General features: G+C 38.3%; 5 protein-coding genes across 5 annotated transcripts; 2 read left to right on the top strand and 3 right to left on the bottom strand.

The window, feature by feature from the left end:
* Positions 1-47: 47 nt before the first annotated feature.
* On the bottom strand, positions 48-5,831 carry Dip-c (dipeptidase C). The gene is made up of 10 exons (XM_078182298.1): positions 5,491-5,831; positions 4,994-5,192; positions 4,690-4,926; positions 4,543-4,604; positions 4,422-4,466; positions 1,406-1,675; positions 831-1,275; positions 519-670; positions 270-367; positions 48-179 (listed from the first exon to the last, which is right to left on the bottom strand). The coding sequence occupies exons 1-9, from the start codon at positions 5,508-5,510 to the stop codon at positions 325-327; spliced, it is 1,473 nt and encodes a 490-aa protein (XP_078038424.1). The 5' UTR covers positions 5,511-5,831; the 3' UTR covers positions 48-179; positions 270-324.
* Positions 1,710-4,377, bottom strand: LOC144470768 (uncharacterized). The gene has a single exon (XM_078182284.1). The coding sequence runs from the start codon at positions 3,958-3,960 to the stop codon at positions 1,840-1,842; it is 2,121 nt and encodes a 706-aa protein (XP_078038410.1). The 5' UTR covers positions 3,961-4,377; the 3' UTR covers positions 1,710-1,839.
* A 595-nt stretch (positions 5,832-6,426) lies between the features above and the next one.
* On the bottom strand, positions 6,427-11,110 carry LOC144470780 (uncharacterized). The gene has a single exon (XM_078182309.1). It carries the CDS (start codon positions 9,731-9,733, stop codon positions 9,224-9,226), a length of 510 nt encoding a protein of 169 aa, XP_078038435.1. The 5' UTR covers positions 9,734-11,110; the 3' UTR covers positions 6,427-9,223.
* Positions 11,111-11,776: 666 nt separating this feature from the next.
* On the top strand, positions 11,777-12,861 carry LOC144470787 (bolA-like protein 3). Its single transcript, XM_078182322.1, has 4 exons — positions 11,777-12,004; positions 12,253-12,379; positions 12,467-12,555; positions 12,628-12,861. Exons 1-4 carry the CDS (start codon positions 11,963-11,965, stop codon positions 12,691-12,693), a joined length of 324 nt encoding a protein of 107 aa, XP_078038448.1. The 5' UTR covers positions 11,777-11,962; the 3' UTR covers positions 12,694-12,861.
* A 470-nt stretch (positions 12,862-13,331) lies between these two features.
* LOC144471841 (sodium-coupled neutral amino acid transporter 7) lies at positions 13,332-15,747 on the top strand. Its single transcript, XM_078184373.1, has 4 exons — positions 13,332-13,833; positions 13,924-14,284; positions 14,362-14,611; positions 14,683-15,747. Exons 1-4 carry the CDS (start codon positions 13,728-13,730, stop codon positions 15,328-15,330), a joined length of 1,365 nt encoding a protein of 454 aa, XP_078040499.1. The 5' UTR covers positions 13,332-13,727; the 3' UTR covers positions 15,331-15,747.
* Positions 15,748-15,751: the final 4 nt, after the last annotated feature.

The following is a 15,751-nucleotide window of genomic DNA, read 5'->3' as shown; positions in this document are numbered from 1 at the left end:
AATCGCAAGGACCTTTGCCGAAAGTGTAGAAATATTCACACAACGCATCGATGCAAAGAAGAATATTTTCTGTTTACTGAAATCACTTAACATTGTACAATTTTCTTCTTTCATGTGTTTTACATAAATACCCTTGCGATGTAGAAATATTTCGTGACAGTATGTCCCGTTTAGAGCACCTGTGTTCACATCGAAAGAAAACAGCATACGTAAATACGGATTCTTTGCTCCAAGTGCTTGATCAAATACTGGCATACATTAAAACGTACCCGGGCATCCTTCTTCAATCCACTGTTCGGAATTCCCGCGAGCTTCAAACTCGAACTATATTTTACCGCCGGCCATCCAGGTTTCTATCTCTTCGACTCTGCGAATGAATTATGCATTACTTTTTTTAAATGTATGTTAATATATGTCGGTTACGAGCAAATTAACGGCGATAAAGCATGACGTTAAATGTATAGTTATTGTTCCTAGAAACGTTTTCATGTCTTCCGAGAGAATTCGTCGGAACTTACGTGCGCGGCACATCGGTCAAATTTTTCACTCCTGTTTCCGTGATGACAACATCATCCTCGATTCGAACACCGCCAAAGTTCCGGAATCTTGCCAACACTTCGGTCACGATGAATTTCGATTGATCCGGATTCTTCAAAGCAGCGTCTAATAACTATTCGTGTAACAATTAATCTTCCAGAATTTGTTTTATTAGATATTCCGTCAAAATATCAATTAATTTAACAAAAAAGAAAAAAGTGATCTCCTGCTTGTTAAGGATTTTTTAGTATTATAAATAAAATATATTTATCTACCGAGTTTCTCAAACTTACACTGTCGATAAAGTAGCAACCGGGCTCTATGGTTAGAACCATACCGGCTTCCAGGATTCGATTGGTTCTCAGGTGTTTCAATCCTGGAATAGTAGGACGTTCCGGATACCCTGGAAGGTATCCGCCAACGTCGTGAACATCCAACCCCATCAGATGACCAAGACCATGGAACTGGAATATCTCATTTAATCCTGCCTTAATCATGTCATCGACGTCGCCTTTCAGCAAACCACCCTCTTTCAGCGAAGCCAGCATGACCTTGTTGGCTAGCAGGTGCATGTCCATCCAAGAGACCCCAGGTTTCGCTGCATTCATTACCGCAACATTAGCGGCAAGCACAGCGTTGTACACCATTTTCTGGTCTGCAGTAAATTTCCCGGTCGCCGGGAAACTGCACGTGATGTCTGCTGCATATCCGCAATAGTTTCCACCCATGTCGAAAAGACTGTAAAAATAATATAAAAGAATATATTATCAATTCGATTGTTACGTAAATTATATTATTTCTGTCGTATATTACAATACAGATCATTTTAAGTGATCAAGTTCTCTACGAATATAGGCTATACACAAACCACATGTCCCCCTCCTTTATAACTTTATTGTTGGGTGCACTGGAATGCCCATAGTGCAATATGGATGAATTATGCCCGGAAGCACAAATACAGGTGTACGATGCGTGTCTGCAACCTCCTTCAGAATACACGTAATGTAGAAAAGCTGCTTCCGCTTGAAATTCTGCTATTCCTGGCTTCATCATGCGCATAACGGACTTGTGAGCGTCCGAGCTTATCTTAATCACGTATTCCAACACCTCTAATTCCTGCGGGGACTTTATCACTCTGCTACAAATCAAGATATAGCTATTACTTGACAAGAAAGTATGTCGCTATTATTTACATGATTTTATTTCGTACGATGCATAACAAATGTTCATTGGTATACTGTCGTATGACGAATAGCGTGTACGAGTAAATTGACACACATACACACACGCGCGACACATACACTACAATGAGTCTTCCACGGAGTCTAAGCTTTTCAACAAATAGGATGACAATTTATCCGATTCGCTACAAACTTCCTGTAGTATAGAGTAATCCAATATCATTACTCGAAATCCTAACTTCCTGATATGTCTTTTTCTCATTACTTGAGGTCCTATCAAATGATTCGTGTTTCTGCAATAGTATTCTGGTAAATAAATCAGAACTGCGGTGTTAGTGTTCTTTTCTTGTCCGCTTAGCTGTAAGACAGGTGTGGACTCCACAAACGGATGTATCAGAATGTCGAGAATGTAAAAACTTATGGTTGGCAGTCGATTCAAAATAACATTTTTACTCAACCTGTGTTCACCGCCTACCAATGACGCTAACGGCTGATAGATCATGTTAACTGTTCTCCTAATTCGACTGTCCAAAAATAATGGTTTGTCCGATCTCCCTACAGGAACGTGCAAATGCCGATAATCCATACACTCCAAGGACATGCTGGTGTCCAACAGCTGTAGCTTGCTTTTTATACGGTCGAAAAAGATCGAATGGCTTCTTAAGTGAAGCTTATGTAGTAACTGAGAGATAAAAATTTTGTCAAGAAATTTTACAGGACATCTTTCTAAATAGACGCAAGAAAGAAGAATATCCAGAGCATCGTCCAGCTTTAAATCATGAAACTTCACTGACAATACCGCATCAAATGTCTCCCAAAATTGAACGGGATTTGGTGGTTGTACGTACAGCACTCCAAATGTTGTCAAAATGGATGTCAACAGAGTTGTCGATACATTAGTACCATGTTTTATAAAATATTCTCCGCATTCGGCCAAAATACTCTTGTTTCTAATTCGTAACGTTTTACAATAATTCATGATCGTCGATATCAAATTTGAATCTTCGACTTGCAATGCTTTGTTCTTGAAATATTTCTGCAGGTTGATCTCTATTCTATCGTCTATATACTCCTTCGCAATTAAACTCTGTATAAAATTGATCAAGTCCTTCTCTCTAGACGTATTCATGCTTATGCTTGTCCATTTACTGGCGTTCAGTAAACATGTACTAGCAGAAGCATTACTATAAAAGCAGTCTAATATCTCAGCTATTTGCGTGCCAGTCAATTTCAACCAGTGATCAGAAAGCTTCCTTTCGAGAATAAATTTCACCATGTTTTTACTTTGATTGAAATACTTTAACATTCTAAACAGTGCCACCAATGTGTACGAATTAATCTCTTGCTCCCTAAGTAAAATACCGACCCATAAAGCGTCTATAGACTTGCGGTATTTTGAGTCCTTGTACGTTGACAAAATTTTGATCACGTTTACTAATTGTACGGGTGTAAACTCTCCGTCTGTGGCACGGATCAGTGCTTCATCGCATAACCAATCCCTGTACTCATTTTTCGGTGGACTGACTTTATCTTTCTTCAATGCAATCAATCCTTGTAGTATCATTTCGCTGTCCTGGCTATTGACGATTAATTTAATCAACTGTTTCATCATAATATCCCTCGCGGTATTGTCCACTTCAAATTGCTTATTCCTCTTCTGCTTGGACCAATTATTTTCCAATTCTATAACTTTCTTTAGCCCTTCCAAAGCTATCCTGCAATTAATCTCATGCGTTACTTTGTTCTCCAACAGAGAATAGACACCATCGGCCGTCCTGAATGCTTGCAATTCCTGTAAAGCCTCTTGTATGTCCACGTCTTTCAGACATTCGAGATCTGGACAAAATAGTATCGCGGTTCCATCATCCGTTTCAATATCTATTCTTCGATTTAATGATTTATTCTTTACTTTGGCGTTGCGTGGACAATCGGATGCACTGTTTTTCTCGGTAAACCTAAGCTGATCACTCTTTTTAGTCGTATCGAGAACCTTGCGGCTAGTTTTATCGGGATGATTAGATTGTTTATCTTTACTCTTAAATAATGCTTCCACATCGCTGATTTTTCTAACGATCAAAGGCACTTCTTGAATCTCCGATCCTTCTTGAACGAAAATACTAGTCTGCGTCAGAATTTGTTGGCCAGCACGTTCATACCATCGTATATTCAATTTTGAAACTAACGGTGTCTGCACAGGTATACGCATTAACACTTTTGCCCATACATGACCGGCAACGATCATCTACATAGAGCATACAAGCATCTAATAAAATTCTAGTTCTACCAATATGTCTATTTTTCATCATTGTTTTATATATTCTACCTTTTTGGCGATCGTTATCACAATATTTTATGTTAAAGCTGCTGTTGAATATACTTTCAATTTAAAAATCGAGTTCCAACCTTATTGAATTATTATTACAACGTCTCGTACAAAAGGCAAATGACAGACATAAAGAAGGAAGTTTGACGCGATTGGAAGCAATTATAACATTCGATATTGATATAAAAAAATTGTCGATCGGGTGATAACTCTATCGACGACCAATCCATTCTTGAAAGTGTTGTCGATATCGTTTTAGTGTGTCAATTCGTACAAATACACATGAAAAGAACTCATGTTTCTGTTGCTTATTTTACTATTTATAATATTCCTGATAGTCGCTAGCTAACAGTAATTATTAAATATTTAGCAATACATACCACTCACATATTTCTGGATATAAAACGGTTTTATCCACTTTGAATCTGAAAAATAATACAAATAAATAGTAAAATAAAATATTATGAATGAATACAAATGGATCATGTAAGTCTTACATACTGTTCAATCCCATTAAAATTTAATTCTGGAATTTCCAAGCCACTGTCACTGTTCCGACCATGCTATGAAGTTAACATAAATTGAATAGTATAAAATGAATCAGACATATAAAAGATGTAAAAATGATTTCAGAAAAGGAGAGGTTACCAATGTGAGAAGCAGTGATGCTTCCATTTTCTTCAATACTTCAGCTATTTCATCGGTATAATAAGTTTCATCTACCATGTACTGTTTTGTAAAATCTTCCAATGTGTACACTACTCCGTCCCAAATTGCATATTCGGCTGGAAGACGTGGGACAAATAAAATTGAAGTTCCTGTTAAACTTATTGCACCAAAACAATCTGGATCTTCTACGCCAAAACACCATTGAAAAAATGACTCCTATGAAAACCATTCCATTCAAACACTTTCTCCTTTGATATATTACAAGAATAAAAAATTGACTTGCCTGCCTAAAAGGCCACTTTATGTCTGTATCATTAAATGGAATTTCACTTCCACTTTGTAAAAGTATAAAACTTCCTGCAGTCGGGGTGTTCGTTTTAGAATTTATACGATCTACTAATCGTTTACGATTATTTTGAAACAAGGACATAGGTACTTTCAACGTATGATCTCCTCTTTGAAAGTAGGACCCTACATTGTTCCTGAAACAAGCAATTTATTTATATGTTGGTTGAAAAATAATTGTATTTTTCTGTATCCATGAAGATCTAAACAATTAAAAATTTATTGGATTTGCTTTAATTGGCATACAATTGTCTTCCATAACAAACATTGCTGAATACATTAAAATCTACAGGAATTATATATTTTTGGATAACAATAATAGTACTGTCAACTGTCATAGTTGTTCAGAAATCAAAAATGTCAACAGTCATGAAGATACTATAACTATAACTAAAAATACTGCAAAAATATAATAAATATGTAATAAGTACATACGTATGGTTAACGTCCACCATGTTTGTTTCTAACAATTGTCAATTTGTTTGGGCATATAGATCAAACACCAAATTCTTCACCAGACAAGTCCGGCAATTCACTTTCGAAGAGTAAATGATTATTTTCTCAACAATGAAATTTGTCTGGTATCTTCAAAAGTATTTCGTTGCACGAATACTTGAGATTTTATCCTTATCTTTGAAGTTGATAATTTGTAGCTCCGCCGCAGTGATGTCCACGGGAGGGGGATCCCCTTTCGCGGCAATTGTCGCTTCTAGTTTCGCCTTTCTAAGCACCATTTTGTCGTTCAAACAAAATTCCGATTTAACGATTTTCTCCGTAGCCATATTGGCTCGTTTGCGAAGAACATAGCGCGCAAAATTACGAAAAAGAATAAGCGAGCCTAAATAACAACAAGCTAGTGACTGTAATTTCACATTAAATTTCACTTTTAAATATCTCCCCGGAATTACCATTTAAGAATTCAAGATTTCGTGTCCCCGTAGGAGTTAAAAAAATACTCGCCTCAGTCAAAACTGGGAACAGTATTACCTTAAAAAATGCTTTTACAAGTTGGAGTAAAAATTAACGCAGAACCTAATTATCCTGTAAGAATAAGAAGTAAAGTAATAGAAGATTTTGACTAGCAGAACTAGTATTAAGATTTGCATAAAAGGAAAAACTTGTTCTGTTTAATCAGAAATACTATCGTTTGAATTGCCCGCGGTAAAGTGTCTGTTGCCCTCGTGCCTTGCTTCGTCGCTATTGGCTATAAGCTATATCATTGTATCCTGGGTCACGGTGGTGGGGGCACCGGTTCTCTTTGTCCGCTTATCCCCGTGACACCACTGCACTAACGCACCACGTGAACAATTTGCACTAATAAATCCCACGCTTATTTATTTTTATTGAATACGAATACCTTTTTAATTTTTATTTAATCATTATAAGTTTCTTCGAAATTACTAGTTGTACGAATTATGTCTATATAAATTGACAAAATGGATTTAAGGGATACGTTATCGTTGACCTGTTTAAATGATAAAAATAAGGGACTAAGTAGACATGTTTTTAATATAACCTCCGTATTAGAGTATTAAAACTGATTCAAACTCCCACAGTATTCATACACATACGTGACTACGTATTTATAAATACACAATTCTATAACATGTCTTTCACCTCAAGTAAACATTGCATCATTTAAGTATTATTTCTGTCTAATTTCAGCTGTACTGTACAGCTATTTCAATATTTTGACAAGAAAGTACTTTCGAAAGTATTTTCGACATCTATGTCTTAAATGAGGGTGAATGTAAATGGTAGTATACAAGCGTCGGTCCGTATAACAAAAATAGTACCGCTAAAGTAATTTCGAGTAGAACAATATACATATTATACATAAATGTATATTCAGCTTATACACTTACATGGACGTACTTTTGTTATCCTGCGATATTTCCACGCGATGACGTAACAAAGCAATCACATCATGCCAGTCATTCAAAACAACGAAAATCATTTATCACGATCGGTCTCTTTAATGTTATCGAACCGACACCATTCGAGATTATCACATTATGCGATAAAATCAATGAATTTACGTAATCGTAACTCACATATACATATGTATATACAATAAAATGTACCATTTATAGACTGTCTTATTCACGATGATTTCTAAAATAAAAGAAACGATCATCGGATAACGAAAGAGTGACAAAGAAAACAGAATTGTTGTACAAATATAAAATAGAGGAGTATAAAGCGTCTCAATGTAAAATTTGTAACTTCTTTATTTGTAATTAAGAGTTGTTGAACCAGAAATTCAACTATCACAACGAGGTATAGCTTCCGTAATTTACACTATAACGGTAAATTTAAAGACAAATCTCTCTTTTTCTCCCCCCCCCCCCCCCCCTCTCTCTCTCTCTCTTTCAACGTCTCCACGTAAATCGATGCGCAGGCGCGGATACGCCGACATAAAAAAAAATGCAATTTTCCTTCATTCATACAGAAATAATCACATATCCACCGGAACGAAACGGTGATTTCACCCGACATGTTCATGAGAGATGTATGATGCATTAATTGCCAGTTTATCTTGCGGAACTCGATAACGTATATTTATACAACTCCTAGACACGACACAACAATTCGTATCCTCCCCGCACCGCATGCTTCACGATTCTCAGCTAGTGTTGGTGTATCACTATAAATCGAGTAATACGCCGACTTTTGACATCGTAAATGAATCGACTATCGTATCGCTAAATCAAACACGCATATCCACACAATATATACAATGAATTTACAAGCGCGTACAGCATTCGTAACGTCGTTAACAATCAATACCGATATAAATAACTATGCATCTAAATATGCAGAACGAACGGAAATCGCGTTCTCTTCTTTGCTTTGTAATTTCTTCAACCGAAAACCCGTCGAATGGTTGGAAAGTCACGAGAGATGATTCACGTTCGCATCACGCGCTGACACGTAATCGAATTTCGACTCGAGCAAGGCGTGTACTGTTATTCAACCTCCGGCCGAATAAAAAACTCTATTCGCGATAAAACAAATAAATGAGATCACTGTTCTTTCTGAATCGGGATCCTTCAATACGTGAATGCATACGTGTGTCGTTCGTTGATAGATTTCACGCAATTTACTTATACATACATATATCCTTCTTCTCTAATAGTAACTGGACCGTAATAACCCGAACAATTCGAGCCAAAATGGTGAACTTATACCTTACGTAGGATCATTCGTTTCGTTTAGACGCGCGTTTGTCACCGAACTCGATGCTATTATAAAAAACTATAATTGTACGAAAGAGGTAACAGACGAGATTTACACGCTCATAGAAATCTGAAGCTACTTGCGTTTTACACGTCAAAGGTTTGCGACGAGTTTCTTCTCCATTAAAGCGTTTACGCATGTGTGATTTGTATTGATAGCCATGTGCTTTCAACGCGATTGCATAACCGCGAAAATATTTTTGTGTTCATTGAAATAAATTAAAAAGAAAAAAAATGGTAGAGGAGGGGAGGGGAGAGATGATGAAACGATCGAGAGGAAAAATGGCCGACCAAACAACGAAAGGATATACCGAGAGGATGTAGTTGCTCTATTAGGTTAAAAGCGACAGGCACAGAGGAACTCTGTCTATTTAAAGAGAGACGAACCCACAATCATGAAATGATGAATGTTGTTGCGACATTAAATCGAGTCCGAGAGCTCGAATCGAGGCAGCAACGAGTCCTCCACGGCTCCACGTAAGCTTCGCGAGTCGTCGATACGCCGACGATCTTAGCCGAAGTTGCACGAAGTCGGACGCCAGACCGCTTCGAATAACAACGCATACCATATTTACAAACACGGCCATGCAAGGCGAGTACTCGTCTAATTGTGTTTATCTCGTTAGACTTTCTTTCGGCACGCGGAGCTCTATGTCGGCCAGGGCGACTTCTACTCTTGTTGGACAACAGTCGAGGATCGCGCGCGCATACACACTGAAAGAAATTGAATCGAGGAAAGACGAAGATAAGGAACACCGAAAGTTTTGACCCTGATTCTTTTTTCAATTTCTCGCATACACCGTTGCAACGCGACGCAACGTAGCACGCACATGCGCGATATGCACACAGAGACACACGCACGCATAGGACACAAACAAACGGCCGAGGCGGAACGAAACCGACACGACAACGACAGATCGGATTCAGTTTCACAGCTCCAGCGGCTCGTATACTGGCGGTAACTGTTCGTCTTCGGAATCGTAGAAGTACGGTTTTCTTCTGTACGCCTTCGAACGTTGCTCCTCCTTCTCCTCTTCTTCTTCCGAATTCCCTAATTCGCCGAGATTCGCTTGAAGTCTTTTGACAGCCTCTTTGATCAGGCCGCCTTCCCTTAACAGGTCTTGCAGAAACTCGTAAGGATCGTCCTCCCTGTTGTTCTGCCGTTTTAAATGATGACTTAAATGATGACGATGATCGTGCGGCCCTAAATTTCTCGTGCCGCAGACCTCGCAACCGCTCGGGTCTGCCCAGGATCTCGACGGCACTTGATAAGGCGAGGCTCGGTTTTTATGACTGATACTGGATTTAGCTTTCAGACTGGACAACCGTAGGTTTTCTTTGATCCGTGAGACGAGGAGATCCACGTCGCGGGACAGCAGGTCTTGCGTCGTATCTGGCATCACCTCGATCAAATATGTGGTTTCCTCGGCGCTCGGCATGTCGACTTTCCCCCGTTCGCCGCCTACGAGAACAAAAGGACAATGGCACGGATGTGTTTACACCTCTGTGTCTACGATAGGAGCAACCCACGGACACAATAAAGAAGCGCTTCACGATCAACGTGTTGGTGCTCTCTCGCTCGCTCGCTCGCTCTTCTCTCCTCTCTCTCTTCTCCTCTTGCTCTTTCTCTTTGCTGTTTACTCACATACGGAACACGTTCCTCGCGTCTTCCCTTTTCTCCTTGCGAACAGAGACGCTGGTTTTTCTCCTCCCTGTATATGCGAGTCGAGAGAGCGAACTAGGACCGATCAACCGGCGTACTGGGTCGCTCGAGCGCTTCGCACACCTCAATGTTTACGAACATATTTGAAAACGTTGACGTAAACATAGATGGCTCGAACTAGCGATCGCCACGTCTCGTAATCGTATAGAACGCGTGATTCACTGGGTAAATACGCACGCCGTGTCCCTCCACTGTTGGCTCTCTCCTTTACTCCTTTCTTCTTCGGACGTTGAACGAATCATCAAGTTCTTCTCTCGAACAAGCTTTCGAGAATTGAATGAACACTCCCGTAGACGGTCGGACACGTTCGAGCAATTCTCGTCGCGTGCTGATCCTCGAAACGCGCACCTTCTCGCATCACTTTTCTGTTATTTCCATTCCGCTTGTTCTAATAACGCATCCGTCGATCGTGTCGTACTGTTCAGTTTCGAACGCACGTTGCACAACGGTGCACGTTTTGACGCAAGCTGATCTCCCGGACGGGGAACGTGCACATTCGGAGTGGATGGGTACATACAACTGTACGAGAAACTGTCTCGGCGAGCACTATATACCAATCAAAGCGGTCCAAGGAAGGTGCAGAACTGTTTAACAATCCCTCAACTGGCTCGAGTCTGCACAAACGATTTAGAAGACGATTTCGAAGCGTTCGTACAACACCCCGAAGCGAGCGACCGTTCGACCGCCAGTCACGAACCTTCTACACTCTCTTATTATTGTTTTGGTTCGGCGGCGCATGCGCACTTCCCCCCACGTCGTGTAAACAAACCGTTAACTCGTGAGCTCTAGCGAATCGATAATATGTACCTATGCAACTTCCTTATTCCACGCTACCCTGGCCCCTGGATGCGATCTCGGTTTTACAATGCCCGAGACATTACGTGAAGATGTTTTATGTGTCGTGGAACGTCGTCCGGGCGTGTCGTTCGATTTTCGACCAACGAATTAACCGAAGAACGAATACGACGGATCAATCACGTGCCCCGGACTCGACTCGACTCGATACATGCGAGACCCGTTTTTACTCGAGAATCATTCGAGAATCGAGGTCCGAGCCTGGATGAAACGACAGGATTGTTAAAGGGGGTTGCAGGGCGAAGGGAAAGAGAAGCTGCAATGTACGAATCAAGGTTACGCTCAAGCTCGTATTCACCTACGTCATCCTATGTCAAGTTTATCGTGCGTGCGCACACGCGCCCGTTCTCGATTACCGCTCGCAATGCACGCGTTTACGTTTACGCTGCCATTTATCTACACTCGGCGAATCATTCATTATCCTAATGCAGCAAACACAACGATCTGTCACTAACTTCATTCAGAGTTCTTTTGTCCACTGTCTGCTTCGCAATCTGAAAGAGATTACATGGGCGATTTTATGGAGCGGACGAAATGTATAAATTGTCATAAGGTGTTAGTTGGCTATACAATGTTCCATTGCGTTAAACTTATTCCTGTTGTTGGCGTACTGTATTTAATAAAATTATGTAATGGCAATCCGTAACGGTTATCTATTTTTTGCTCGACGTATACACATGTATATGTTGTCTATTGCTTGACTTGTTGCGTTTCACTTTGCTATCGTCGATCGATTAAACAGCATACGATATTTGTACACATGTTGTTTATTTTATGTTTGTATTATTGTATTTTGTTGTAGACATAATAAACTTGTTTCTTTTTTGGGACGTGCACACATGCGTATGCATACACGTATGTATACAACATATTTATTCGAAACTAGATGGCGTTACCGTAAGCGTCGTCCAAATTCAGCTGATCGGCTCGTAATAAATACATACAAGCAGTAACCTATGCGAGGCGAGGCGGCGTTGTAAACTACGAAACTATATTTTTTCTTTGATGGTTTATCAGTAGCGTGCCACGCGAAGAGCTTCAAAAACTGAAACAAACGAGGCCTGATTTTCCACAAGCTACGATAATAACTATGTTCGGCCGTGTGTTTATGTCAAATTTTCGTAATATATCGGTAGGTACAAAACACGTTTTCGCGTAGCGCATGTTTATCCTCGTGCGAGTTGTTCAACAATCGGGGAATATCTGTCCGTCGATTTCCCCATTAATATGTGCAAGTCAACTTTTGAAATACTTACACTTGTACGATCGACGAAGTTTGCATCTATCTTCTATTTCCCACAAATCTACAACATTTAAATCCAATGATTGAATCAGATCTCATTGGAAATGCGTAGGATGAATAAAATGAAAGTTTTGCAGTTGCTGTCGAGAGTATGGAACGGACCTAATGGAGCATTGGCTGGCAAACAAGCCGAACAAAAAATGATAGAGATTTTAAGGAACAAATTTCCTAAAGCTAAACTGATAGAAGTCAATGATGTTTCAGGTGAGAAAACATAATGAATAAGCTATTATTCAAAGATTATTATGTGATGTACTTTATTTCACCTTTATTCTAAATGTATTCTTGCAGGAGGGTGTGGAGCTATGTTTGAAATAAATGTTATTGCTCCAGAGTTCAAAGGATTGAATACTATGAAGCAACATCGCATGATAAACGAAGTAAATCAGATTTTGAAAAACACTTCCAACCAATTGACTTCTCGATTATTTAATATAATATATATTTTTCAGGCACTGAAGCAGGAAATCAAAGACATGCATGGAATAAGAATATACACCAGCATTCCTGAATCTTAGGCAACAATTGATTCTTTAGACGGACGTTTCTTGCATCTACAGTTGTATTAAGGTGTACAAAGTTTTATAAATTTTCCATATACATATAACATAAATGATAAATAAAAATAATTATCATATAGTGTAGAAATATAAATTATGTATATTTAATAAAATAATGTGCGAAAAGTGTAACTTGTGGCTCCATCTAGTGGGACCGCTATTCAAAACTCATTATTTTTCAAGGGACTGTTAATAAACTTAATTATAGTAATCCAAAGCTATAGGGTCGACTATGGCTTATTACGAACAATTTGAGATCAAGAATGCTAAATTTGCGTTATTGGTTTGCGATTATTTTTTTAAAAAATATTCATCACGGGCATCAAAATACTAGCGTCACATAGCGGTAAACGCGCATACTAAACTCTCCGAACGTACACAATTCAGTATCACTAAAAAGTATTAATTATGGTACAATTAATTATGTTTTGCAGTGTTGTCATCTATTTGTCTTATATGGCTATCGATACAGTAGATTTTTCTGAATAATCCCGTGTTTTTGGTATATCTCAATTTTGTCACAATTAGTGTTTTTTCTGCAACACTACATTGTTCATATAGAAGACATTTAGTTCGGGTGTTTATCGCTATGTGGTGATAGTGTTTCGTGGTCCATGAACGAGCTATTTTGATTAAAAAACCAAAAATGGAAGTAATTGCGGTAATTTATGGCATGAAATCGATTAACAGAAACATTGTAAATATTTTAACACCATTAATATCTTTCCTTAGGGTCATTCGTTATAGAATCACTTAGTTTTTTTCAAGAGGGTAGAAAACGGGTGAGCAAATTTCAGAAACACTACAGTCATCTAGCGGCAATAAGAGAGAATTGTGTACTTTGTTATTGTGTTTGTTGTCAATGACCTTTAATCTCAATGAACTATCTTAGGTGTCTCATGAACACTTTATTTAGAGTCAGGCAACAACTACTTAGCTTAGGTAAAATAAGTTCGTCGGCCAAACCATCCAGGCCTTAATATTTTTGGAACATGAATTTTTTAATCGGAAGAGAAGATCGACTTATTGAAAATGATATGTTATTATGCACTGCTCCAAATCCTTCGTCTCTTGAGGAGTCACGACGTGTTCGAACAGGTAAATATATCATGTGTTGAGCTTTCTGATCACATTTAACTCCTTATTATGGTTTGTTGTTTTGTATACATAATTGTGTAATTTTTCCAGGAACCAGTATGCTAGGAACAACTGTGTTAATTATTAATGCCACCTTAGGAGCTGGCCTGTTAAATTTTCCACAAGCTTTTGATAAATCTGGCGGTATAAATGTTTCTATTATCATACAGTGTGTTCTACTCATTTTTATTACAGCTACTCTTGTGATTTTGGCAAAATGTAGCGATGATACTGGAACCACTACCATGCAGAACATGTTTGAAGAACTTTTTGGCTATAGGTCATTTCTTTTATGTGCTTTCTGTGTTGCAATATATAGTTTCGGATGTTGTTTAACGTTTATTATTATTATTGGTGACCAATTTGACAGAGTTCTAGTGACATATTATGGAATTCATTATTGTCACACATGGTAATTAAAGTCACTTATCTGTGGACAAATGTTTTCATGTACAACATTATCTTTATATAGACTTTTCATTGTTTTAGGTACTTATCCAGGCCATTTGTCACAGCTATCGCGTGCACTATATTCATGTTGCCATTGTGTTTTTTTAAGAAATTGGATGTGTTAAGTTATGCCAGTTCTATTGGTTTCATAACTATTCTGTATGTAATAATCTTGATTATCAATAATAGCATTCCAAAAGTTGATCCTATTGCACATCCTATGAAATTGTGGCCAGATAATATTTTTGAAGCGCTTCAAATAGTACCAATAACATGCTTTGCCTATCAGGTATGGTATAAATGCTATAAATGGTATAAATGTTAAATGTGTTCTTAATGTTTTTTCAATTTCATTTATAGGCTCACATGACAGCAGTACCAATGTATGCTTGTATGGCAGACCGACACCTTGGAAAATTCACGATATGCGTTATAGCAAGTATGGTTCTTTGTTGGATTGCTTACACGGTTGTTGGCATTTATGGATATGCAGCATTTGGTGCTGGAAATGTGCCTAGCGATATACTCCAGGGATACACGGATAGAAGCATGTGGCTAACTTTTGGAATAATATTCATCGCGGTGAAAAACTTTACTACATATCCCATTGTTCTTTATTGCGGTCGCGATTCTATTTTGAACCTTCTAGGAATGGATGTCAATGAAACTGTTACATTTCGCGTTGTCATTACATTAATTTGGTATATACTATCTTTGACAATTGCAATACTGGTACCAGATATTTCTCCAGTTATTAATATGCTAGGAGTCTTGTCTGCGGCATTCATATATATTTTTCCAGGCATTTGTCTGTTTCGCAGTATCCTCTTACGCGACTCCGAATTGCATCTGAACAAAGATCTACTGTTAATAGCTTTTGCAATTTTCCTTATCGGACTTGGCACATTCGTGTCTGCTATTGTTCTTGCGGAAACCATTAAAGACATAAGTCGAACGCCACCTTTGGTAACTGGTTTTAGATCTCTTAAACAAAGCTTATGCGTATAGCAGCTCAAAATTGATATTATTTTTTTTTAAATTATTAACGGTATAGCAATCTGATATTTGCTGAATGTGATGGAAATTATTAAAGAGTCTTATGTTTCGGACAAGTACTTTAATAGATTGTAACATTAGATAATTTTAATGGAGAGTATCAAAGTAAAGAAAATCGGAGAAGACTGATATTCATAAAATACATATAATGCGACACTCACTGCCTTACTATGTTGGAAAATTTTTACGAACATATTAAGCGTTTATTTTTGTACAGTACCTGTGTACTCAGAAATCGAAAATGTTGAATGAACGGAACACGAAATCACGTACATGATAGATTATACAAGTTTTGGCTGCTTTTGGAATTAATTTTTTGTATATACCTCTTGCTAAACATCCTATATACGTATAGCTGTGATCAATACTTATC

Source organism: Augochlora pura, chromosome 1, assembly GCF_028453695.1.
Source record: "Augochlora pura isolate Apur16 chromosome 1, APUR_v2.2.1, whole genome shotgun sequence".
In the NCBI taxonomy this organism is placed as follows: Eukaryota; Metazoa; Arthropoda; class Insecta; order Hymenoptera; family Halictidae; genus Augochlora; species Augochlora pura.
The sequence above is the reverse complement of the archived record's forward strand: the minus strand, read 5'-3'. Positions and strand labels throughout refer to the sequence as shown.